This window comes from Seriola dumerili, unplaced genomic scaffold (genome assembly GCF_002260705.1).
Source record: "Seriola dumerili isolate Sdu_G_001 unplaced genomic scaffold, Sdu_1.0 BDQW01000017.1, whole genome shotgun sequence".
NCBI classification, from domain to species: Eukaryota; Metazoa; Chordata; class Actinopteri; order Carangiformes; family Carangidae; genus Seriola; species Seriola dumerili.
Genome location: NW_019174272.1, coordinates 14,490,462 through 14,501,976, shown reverse-complemented (window position 1 = coordinate 14,501,976; position 11,515 = coordinate 14,490,462). Strand labels below are relative to the sequence as shown.

Below are 11,515 nucleotides of genomic sequence, written 5' to 3'. Positions count from 1 at the left end.
AATAAAGATTTTTTTTAAACCAAAACCACTGCTAGCAAGATAGTAAGCTTATATCAGCTAACTTTGACAAAGTTGCACTGAGGTAAGTTTTCATGTTGATGTCCAAAGTGCCTTTGAAATGTCAAAGAGTGTAATTCAACTGAGAGGATTTCTTTGCTAACTTGTGAACCAGTTCACTAACTAGCCTAGCGCGCTAGGCTATTAATGCTGACTTGAGGCTTGACTAAAGCAGGTAGACTGATGACTTTTACAGAATTTCTGATTCATCATTCATAATAAATTGTTTGCAATTACATTATGTTTTATTCATTTTCATATATTAGATATTACAAATAATGCTCTAAAGAAATTAAAGAATTGTGAGTTTGATGTAATCAGGGTCAAAACATAAGATTAAATTGCAAAATCATTTAAATCTGTCCCGTGGGTAAAATTTTGGTAGCCATCTTGGAAAATGGCGACCATATTTTTCAAGTGGCTAATGCGATTTTTCAAATGAATGGCCCCAGAGGAATAAACAAAAACAACTGCTTTTAACAGGGTAGGATTCAATCCTGTGGAAAAAACATCACAAGGTCATGATGAGAGTGCTGCTCAGTCATCAAGTGTGCACAGTGACTGTCAGAGGCTACTGCCCTTTAGCCAACCCTGACCTTTGACCTCACTGAAGGAAAGAATTTCGCAACAGCCCATAGAATCAAAATCAGTTTTGTATTCCTGTTAAGACCAAGGAAGCTCAATTCACAATTTTACATCAAATCTGTACGTATATGATTCCTCTCTAAATGTTAAAACATCAGTAAATTTATTCAGTCAGAGTAAAATGATAATCATGTTTTAGTTACATTTGCCTTGATTTATTTTTAATATTTATTAGATTTTTATTCACTCTTAAGCTTTTTGCTATTTCTATTTTATACATACGTTTTAATATAATGTTAAATATGTCATAAGAACCCTGGCTGACTTGTTATATGTCAACATGTTAAGGTTTAATGTTTCTTGTCGTGTATACTTACACGCAAGTAATGCAGATAATAAAACAGAAAGATAATAAAATAGAAAGAAGTAATTAGAAAAGAAAGTTCTTGGATATATAATGAAATGATGAAGGTAGATTTGTCACAGCCCCTTCTGTGATTGTTAGACTTCCCAGTATTTCCTGTGTTTTTCCCTGTCTGTCTTCCCCTGTGTCGCCTCCCCTTTTTTCTGTCCGTGCTTCTCAACAGGGGCGTGGCACAGCACTGGCTACCTGGCTCGCCTGTTTTCCATCTATCATCAAGCTCTGTATAAAAACCCCGGCTCTTCATTAACTCATTGCCAGATTGTGCCGCTATCCATGTGGTAACACTCCAGACTACTACTACAGCTCAGCTAAAGGTTGTGACTAATTACTTCTGTTGTCTTGGATTATCCCTCACCAGTGTCTCTCTCCATTTCCAGTTACTGCTGCAACCCGGATTCTTCAACCCCCAGCATCCCCCCGGTACTCTCTCCCTCTCTGATCTCAATTAAATAACTTTTGTGTACACACTACTTGTTGTTCAGTGCCTGAATCTGCTCTGTGGTTCGAACTACGTTTTTAGTCAGATCATAACAAGATCCCAAGTGTAAAATAAGCCTATTTTTGAAATTCCTCACGTTATTGTCAAAAACTCACAATGGAACTCATTAAAACTGATAATCACATCATAAATTTCACCAATTACAAAATATTCAATACCTCCTATGAGATATGGACTAGAATCAGTTGACGTGTTCCCACCAACCTGTTATCAAAGATTTTCCTCTCAAGTTAAATATAGATCTCATTACATTCACAGCCACAATTCCTGCAATCAGTGGTAATTCAATCTGAGGCCCATGTCCTCAGTCTTTGCCAAGTTTATTAGAACGGCTCCGTTAGTTGGCTGAAATCCAAATAGCGTCTTGATCTGTCATAACATTGTGTCAGTCCTGGTGACACATTGATCTAACACAGTCTGATCTGACATTTAAACTTTGGTGTTTGAATGAACTCCACAACTGCTGCACAGATTGTTAATGTGCCCTCATCCTCCTCAGTGTTGCTGTATTTTATCTATTTCATTCAAATATTTTCTCCTTCATCATTCATCATCATAATTGCTCTTGGCTGCTTTTGACCGCACTGTCATTTGTTAATTTGAGTTGTAATTAAACACTGTACAAACAACAGTTCATTGTTTTCTCAAAGCCTCACGGTTTATATGTAGCACTCTTTATGTTTCAGCCACACCACTGTGGTCCTGACTGACACATCACGATTATATGGACTTCCATGAAACTTGGTCCATGGGGTTCACTAGAGTCCCCAAATCATCCAAACATCCCCAAGTGTCTGTCATGTTGCAGTTATTAACCATAGCTCCCCACCAGTCAACACATACACACAGGACGATTAAATATAATCCATCTGCTTTACTCTCTGTCAGTATTTACACATGATCATTTTACAGCAATATTACTTTAGATTTATGGCATTTTAATCATTGTTTACCTATCAAAATTAATACAAAAATAAAATTGCATCTGTTTCTTCCCACATCGCAGCTGGCATCAGTCCATTCCTTTTGCTGTGCGTTAGGAAGAGGTACGTGATTTCCTGTTCCGCTTTGCTCGACGTGTGGACGGAAATCGGATGAACTCAAAATGTTTGCTTTGGTCTGTGTTGGGGAAGGGAGGCGGGCCCGTGTGGAGCCTCTTGATGAAATGGACCTCTCTCTGGTTCTCCCGTGTCCTGGAGGCCTTGATGGGCCTCCCTTTCCTGGTGAAAGCCACATACCAGCCCTCATACTTGGCATTCTGGAACGCTGTGTAATTGTTCTCCAGGACTATCTCTGTGAAGATACAATCCCTGCTCCGGCCGTTGGGCTGTGTGAGGAGACACAACAGGTATCATCATATCAAACAAAAATGATCACTGGATTTCAAGGATAAACAGCTATATTACCAACATCTGATCTACAGTGAGAAAATGGTCAATTCACACATTTTTCTCTTTAAAATCAAAGCCACCTTGAATTGAGACTATGCAACATTTGCAGGTGGAAATGACACAATCTTCTTTTTACAAATGAGAAGTTGAAGCAATAAAAGCAATAGCAATAAGGCACACCAGTAATTTTGCTATCACAGTCTTACTTGGTCTGGTTTAACCAGTAGTTTATGTTAGCTAGTATTAGCAAACTTTAAACAGACATTGCAATGAACATTAAGCATTTAGCGGTTAGCATTAACCACCGTTGTCACAAGCTTACATAGTCTAATATATACAGCATGTCTGAAATTTTTAAATGCAAAACATATAACAGAATTGTCAATATCTTCAGTTAGCTTCTGTGAAAGGAATAGTTTGATCTTGTTGCTGAGAGTGAGATGAGAAGATTGACACCAATATCATTTCTGTCCGTTAAATATAAGGCTAGAGGAAACAGTCCGTTTGTTAGTCATGTGGCTCTGTCCAGAGGAAACTAAATCTGTCTCTGAAGCTCACGACTTAAAACATTATATCTTATTTGTTTAACATATATAGTTTGTCTCAAAACTCTCCTGTAAAACCACAATGATTGGTGTGTTTTTTTTATTTTTTATTTTGTTACCTTTGGACAGAGCCAGACTAGCTGTTTCTCTCTGTTTCCAGTCTATATGCTAAGATAAGCTAACAGGCTGCTGGCTGTGGCCTCATGATTAGCACACAGACCTGACCCACATTGCCATTGAGACGACTCCTCATCATGTCAACTTTGCTCCTTTAACTCATCCAAACAAAGCTGGCACAACAACGTTCTCTCATTCCATGTTCATACAGTTTATATTGAATGGTGAAGGTGCAGCAAAACATTTGTGCCTTCAACAGGCGCTGTAAAGGAGGCTAGTCATATCAATCCTCTCTTCTAACTCTTAAAAATACTTAATCCTCTGTTATGTCGCATTTACACTGGACAAAAAACCTGCTAGCATCTGGCTTCTGTTTTCAGCGTGAAAAGGTCCAATTTGTATTTGTTCCCAGGTCATATAACTCTGCAGGAGTCAAGGATCCGATCAGTAGTGATGTAAACATGACACACAGGTGACCCCAGGTGTAACGTCTTTATGCACAAACACTGTAAACACCTGTCACCTGGAAAGCTTGGTGCTGTTGCACCTTCTGCTGAGAGTGAGTTGCAACCCTGAAATAACACAATCACCAGTTGAGTGTCTGTCTCCTCTCAGGCTACGTCCACACTACTACATTTGAAAACAACACTTAGTAGTGCAGACGATCTCCGTCCAGACTTTCACACCTGAAAACGCATAAATACCTGAGTAGTCAGGTACGCTGGGCATGTGTGAGCCAGAGTAAACAGGAAATAGGTTGTCAACTCAGTTGATTAGTTGCAAAAAATACTATGAACGAGGAAAAGTGCAAACAGCTGCAGTGTTAAAATACAGAATTTAGCTCCTCAACAGCTGCTAGCGATGACAACAAGGTCAGTAACACTGTAATTCATTATCATGTTGTATTCACCACTGGTAGTCCAGGCTGATGAGAGCCAATCAGGAGAGACCATGGGTGTGGGGAGTTTTCAAACTAAAACTGGTCCAGCAAAGTTTACAAAAGTCTCCATTTTCGGTGCTTGAAAACCCCAGAGTCATATGGACTGGAGGAGGAAATGTAGCAGAAGAGATGAGTTTTAAAACAAAAACGTAGTAGTGTGAACGTAGCATCAGTTTGAACAGAAAGGCAAACTCGTCTGGCAATGTGAAAGGAGTCAATCTTACCTGCGTTTAAAAAAACCTGCTTCTATGTGTCAATTTTGATGTAAAAAGTTCTACTATATAGTATGTAGATATACTGTAGGTGCATATATATGTATCGAAATAAAAATGATTGTGGCAGCTGCACATTTCAGTAGTTTGAAGTTGTGAACGTTAAAGTAAACTCTTATGAAATTGGACTTATGTAACGTGTCGTGTGAATTTTGCAGCTTGAGTGTCAGTAACAGATGTAAGAGCAGCCACACCTTCAACACTCTTAAACTATGATGAGAAATAGATTAGTGACTCGTCATGTCCAGATATGTGGACCCATCTTTTCCATTTCCATGAAGGAAGTGGACGTTTGACTTATGACCAAACACACAGGCAGTGCATGATGGGATGGTACTTTCCCCTCATCGCTGTCAGCCAGTAAGACTGAGTGATGTCACTCAGTCCTCTGAGGATTTCTGTTTTCCAGCACATCATGTCCTGAGGTGACTGACACTGTCAGTGGACTGAAGCTTCAGTACAGGAGTTCTCAGTGTTAGTGAGTGTGACATCTGACGAGGTGTTTACAGTATAGTCTGTTTTTTGACTTAATTTTATCACAGTATCTCTCAAATAAAGAAATATATATTGGGATGTTTATCGTACCTTTCCTACCAGTTTCCCCTTCCGGTTCATGCAGATGTAACGCCCACTTTCTGCACCTCTTATCCTCACTCGACTGCCGAACGTGTCCGTCTCAACAAATAGACGAGCTGCCGGAGAAAAATAGAGGGAGAACGTCAAGACAACAGAGTTATTAATTAATATTAATCTCTTCATTTTTTAAATATTTGTTTGTATTTTCAAGAGTTCCAGATGATACAAAAACATGATAATTAACAAATATTATTTAGACTTTAGTGTATTGATGTTGACAATTTCTACTTTACTGCACAGTGTCAGATATGAAGAGTGTTTAAGGTCTATGTAAAAAGGTTGTCTGTAAAGTTAGTATAAGAATTAGTTTGAGAATTAGAATGAGTTATAATTGTGTTTGTGAACACTGTGGGACTAATAAAGGAATATCTTAACTGTTATTTTCCCACTGACCTAGGTATGCCTCTGGAAATCACCTCTAACACTGAATAATTAAACCAATGTGACTGAATGGCCGAACATTAAAGAGCTGAACTGGAAGCAGAATAAACATCCCCAGCTGAATTTGTCCTGCAGTTAATTATGGCCATTGGGCATTACAACAGCCTTGTGTATTAGGGTATAGAGACAAAGGACTTGCCCTAATCAGCCGCTAATTTGCTAGACGATGGATTCATGGATGCAGCAGGGAGGCTGAATTAACATAGAGGCCTGAAAACACCTCACAGAGGGAAGAAACAGGCTGGAGGTGAAACTGCTGTTTGTGCCTGAGGACGTTGGGCCCCTGCAGGGAGTCTGAGCCTTTAGTGTTAGGGGCCAAAAAATGTCATTTGATCAGAGTTTTTCCTCCTCTCTGTCGATAAGTGCTGCTCATTGTGGGAACTGTTGGCTTCTCTCTATATCTCTTCTCTCGCTACAGGTCTTCACCTTTATGATTTGATGCTGTGCAGATAAAACTTAATTGAATTGAAGTTCTTCTGGAGAATATCTCTACGTGCGTGCGTGCGTGTGTGTGTGCAAAAATCACAGTCAACATATAGAGTAAAACTGCCTGAACATCCTCTGTTTTCAAACATATTGTAACTATCAGACTTTTGTTTCTCCTATGTATCATCACATACAAGTCACAAAGCAAAGCATGTGACTCCCTGACAAATTATTATGAAGCAATCTTTTAAATTCCAGGATACACAGAAAAATAAACATAGACTCACAAGTTGTGATTATATTTTCAAATCAGGCACATGAATGCTGGAAATGACATTTCTCTGTGCAACATACTAAAACTAAAAAAAAATGCATTCATATGTATTGATTCTACCTGCCACTATATTTTCATATAATTAAAATATAATTATACATTCATATTTTGCTTGTGTTGTATAGAAAGAACGAGGATGTGTCAAACATTCTTGTGTAATCATTTTTCATGCAGACGTTTACAAGAGTTTTGGAGGTTTCTGCATAAGAGTTTTTATTTCTCAGAAAATCTTCACTCAGCTCTGTGGCTGCAGTGTAATGGAAAGAGGTTAGTCTAAACTTTCTTCATTAAAAAAAAAAAGTGGTTTTGTTAGAAATGAGCCAATGCCTCTGATACAAATGACTGCAGGATCCCTGTGGATCTCCTCTGTTAGAAGTCTCCACTAAGAACTACAAGATAAATGTCATGCAAGGTGAGCAGCAGACCTCGGGTCAGCTCTTACCGTACATATTTCCATCCTCAGCTGTGGCGGTGACCCTTTTACCCTGAATCTGGACGTGCTTCCCGCTGGTGCGGCTGTAGAGCTGGTACACCCTGATCTGTCTGCGGCTGAGCTGGTCCGTCACTGCGCCCTGCGTCCTCACATACTGGTTAAAATTAGGAGACGGGTGATTCTCCCCCTTTTTATGTAAAGGGAAAAATAAAATACATAATTTTTTTTCTTTCTAATCTGGGGTAAAGAAATGTGTAGCCAATTTTACAACCACCACAACAGGTCGAAATTTCCCTTATAACTACCAGACACTAGCCTAGGCCTAAAGTTTATAATATAATATAATATAATATAATATAATATAATATAATATAATATAATATAATATAATAATAATTAATGTGATATTCAGGAGTGAGTTATTACAATTAGCACTATCCTAATTATAAAATAATGTCTTTGAGAGTGTGTTTACCTGAGCATGGCACCATAGCACGAAGAAATGAAAAGATCTGCAACAACAAATGAAGACTTGTTATTATAAAGACGTCATTTTGTGGCAATCGTGCAATCACAAGTTTACGACCCAGTCCGTCGTCTTACATGTAAACACAGCGCCGGTTGATTCCATACATTCTCCTGTTTATTTCATCCGATCAAGGAGCGACTCTGGAGGAGGGTAATCCCGGATGGACGCGGTGAGTAATTCCAACGGTGCTTCCACAGTGTCGCATATGCGCCTCTGACCTGTCCATCCACACCAACTGAGTCTCTGATATAAACCACCGACCTCTTATTCCCCCCTCACATTTAGGCTTCAAAACCCTGATCCAGCAGACTGAGCGGTGAGGAGCTCTGCAGGAGATTTGTGCAGCGCATCAAAACCACAGACATCCATTATTATTATTAAAGAAAAAAGTTTGACATCACTAGGGTTAGATGTGATCGGTCCCGGCTGTGTGGAGGTCTGCTCGGGGTAATTCCAGGTTTTGAAAAGCACCTCTGTCAGGCTGGTTAAATGTTGAAAGGCAAAGTCCCTCCCTGGGTCTGCCTGCTGTGGGTGGGCACAGCCAGGAGCCCTGAGCTGCTTTAATACAGGAACAGATGCCCAGAAAAAGAGATTATTCTCGTTTTTTAAGGAGTAATGTCACGTTTAGGTTAAAAAAAAAAACTGCTCTTTAAGTTTTAGTTTTAACTTTTATTCCCTGTCCCTCTGTCTGCTCTAATGTGGATCATTACTGCTGCATTGTATTTAAAAGCAAGGAGACTAATCGCACCTTATGGGTGTGGCAATTAGGTGTTAAAGAAAAGCATTCCCACCACCCACCCCCCCATCACACTTCCCTTTTATCTCATGTTGACTGGCCTCATGTAAGAGGGGCCGAAAACAAATCATTTAGACAAAAAGGCAGTTTCACCTTCACATAATGAGCAATCAACATCTAGAGATGAATGAGACCCTCTGTGAACAATTCATTCATTCATTCACTGAGAGAAGAGGTATGTATGTATATGTATATGTTATGTATATTCTAACATATATATTTTAGTAACTTCTGAGTCACAGTTTGTGTCAGTGGACATCAGTGTAACATGAAGCTTCAAGTGCCTCCACATCTTGCCCTTCTCACGTTCTCTTGACCCCCATCGCCCCCGTCCAAGGCACTAAAGTGGTCAAATGCAGCAGTGAGACATCTCTGACAGGAGCCAGCAGCAGCTCCATGGTTCCACGTGTTGGTGTCACTTCTTACTGTGAGACAGTGTCAGACCATCAGTCCACTGTTTCTTTCATATCAGAAACAGTGCGTGTTATTATCATGTGACTGAGAGGACAGGACGGCAGCTGTGAGGAGTTTTATGTGTCCACACAGCTGGATGTTAGTCAAGATGATAATGACTCTTCATCACCAGGAAAACCTGACAAGCGTTTTCTTAAGTGATTAACTTGGCAGGACAACTCTGTAAAATAAATGGATGAAACACTGAAACAGTAAAGTTTGTTAAGATAATAACAGAAATGTTAGTTTTACCTATACGTGTTGCTAACTAATGTTTGTGAATGTATGTCATTATTGCTATAATTAATTCATCTTATGAATGTATATTGATACATTTCTACTCTGTTTTGATTATTAGGTCACTTACTAACCCACTAACTTTGTTCACAATACAGGATACAGACATATATTTAACATGACATAGCAGGACAAGCATACGTGTAATTTATACAACAAAGGCACATGTTTCCGTCAATTCTCAAACCAGAGAAATCTGTGATTTTTTAATCAACGTTTCATTGGTCACCTGTCAGTGACATCATGTCCTCCATGATCATGTGTTCCAGATGAAGGATTTTAGTCGTCGGACGTCTGGATCTGAAGTTATCAGAGAAACAAGCTGAGGAAATGTTAGACAGCTCAGCTCCCAGCTGCTGGAGACGTCCTGTCCTGTGTCACTGAAGAGCGTCGCTGAATCTCTGAGTTTTAAAGTCAAACTGCTTCATGGGTGTTTCTACTGGTTTTAATCCCCTGGTGTGTTTGTTATGGAGAGGAGGACACCTCTGTGGATGATTCAGCTGCTGGTAAAAACCTGCTGAACGTCTGCTTCATAAGTTATCAGAGAAACAATCAGAACAAAGGTTAGCATCAATGTCAGCTCCAGCTCTTCCCTGAGTCTCTGTCCTCCGTACAGCGTCGCTCAAACACTGACTTTAAATGTCAAACTGCTTCATTCAGTGTTTTTAACAGTTAGAATCACTGGGTCTGTTTGATTTCCTGAACCACTCACACTGAAGGAATCCAACCCTGGAGGAGCTTACGGTAATGGTGGTGAAGACAATAACTTCTATGATTTACAGTGACTCAGCATGCACAACAGTTATGTTGTCAGTGTTGTGCATAAACGTCTTCAATGAACAGTGCGCATTGAAGACGTTCATATTTTAAGTGAATGCTGAACTGAACAAATTAGTTTACAAATGATGAACATGAACATCAGCAGCGTTCACTCCAGCCTTAGTGAACGCTGCTCACGTTTTACGTTTACGTTTACGTTTTACGTTTTACATTTTACGTTTTACAGTATATATACATATATATACATATATATATATGTATATATATAACATAACATAACAAGACACATCAGATTGAACTACTTGTCTGTAACCTCTGTTCATTATTAGGGCACAACTGTTTTTGATAGAGCCAGTCCTATAAATGCGAACAACTGACTGACAGAGAAATCACAGCTCAGTCTTTGTCTTTTACTGATGTGTTTGATGATGTTGTCAGACAACGTCATGATTATAAAATCAGGATTTTAGCAGCAGCTTGACTGCTGGTTAACATGTCGTCTTAATGGGCTGATACTAGAATACCAGTACTACATGGTCCAGTCATATACTGGGCTTTGACCTAGACTTATTTAGCTAAACAGAGTGTAAAGGCATCCAGACAAGTGTAGTTTTGTGATGCTAACCAACAGACCAGGTCACGTCAACCCAGACCAGCTGCAGCGGCGGCTCAGGAGATCAGCTTCCAGCTCAGATCAGATCTTTCTCTCTGTGCTCCTCTTTTCTGCCACACTCCACACTGTCAGGTGAATTGGAATTTTTTTTTTTAAATAATTAGCCTAAATTAGCCCTCTATTATTTTTCATCCATCCTCAGCTCACAACAGACCTGAGAAGTCACCATCTCTCTCCTTCCTGCTATTTCCTTGGGTTTCCTCCAATCTGAATGTGCCTGGAAACTCACTTCACATCAACACATCCAGACAAATCCTGATCAGATGCTTCCTCAGTGCAAGATATGACGTCTTATTTACACAACTGCGCTGCTCATAGATCAACTCAGCTCTCTCTTCACCATTGATCTCTCAGCTTCAAGTTCCATGTTAGCCTCAAGACCCAGAGAGAACTCCTTCATCTGAAGCAGCAACTCACTCCTAAGAGGTTATGTGTTGATATGTTAAAGTTGTTGGAATGACTTTGCTTTGTTTTGTCAGCAGCATGTTCTCAGGACGATCGTGTTGGTTCGTCAGGCCAATATGAAGAATATATAGTCTACACATTTCCTCACAAAGCGATCTTTTTTGTGCTCTTCTTTTGCTGCCAACTTCAGGTCACATTTATTTCTGTGATCAACGTTGGTGCATGAAAAGATGCCATGAAATATTCAGATTTGCTGAGGATATTCATGTAAATGTCGGCGGAGGGATATACTGTAGAAATGGGATGTGGCTTAAGGGGAAAATGGGCACAACACAGAATCAGTCTCATCCACTTGAGTGTGTGAAGTGATGCAGAGATGTGAGGCCATGTAACCCGATCATATTTCTGTGAGTCTCTGTGGCAGACACTCAGGCTGGAACAGAAGAGCTAGATGGTGACAGACATGCAGGCAGAACAGGTGA

General features: G+C 39.7%; 1 protein-coding gene across 2 annotated transcripts; it reads right to left on the bottom strand.

The window, feature by feature from the left end:
• Nucleotides 1–2,367: 2,367 nt before the first annotated feature.
• Nucleotides 2,368–8,072, bottom strand: fgf17 (fibroblast growth factor 17). Of its 2 annotated transcripts, none has more exons than XM_022755287.1 (5): nt 7,704–8,072; nt 7,576–7,612; nt 7,110–7,287; nt 5,416–5,522; nt 2,368–2,892 (listed from the first exon to the last, which is right to left on the bottom strand). In XM_022755287.1, the coding sequence occupies exons 1-5, from the start codon at nt 7,733–7,735 to the stop codon at nt 2,602–2,604; spliced, it is 645 nt and encodes a 214-aa protein (XP_022611008.1). In that variant the 5' UTR covers nt 7,736–8,072; the 3' UTR covers nt 2,368–2,601. The 2 variants fall into 2 exon arrangements, with proteins under 2 accessions (XP_022611008.1, XP_022611017.1); XM_022755296.1 differs by having other exon boundaries at nt 7,110–7,254.
• Between the last annotated feature and the right edge of the window lie 3,443 nt (nt 8,073–11,515).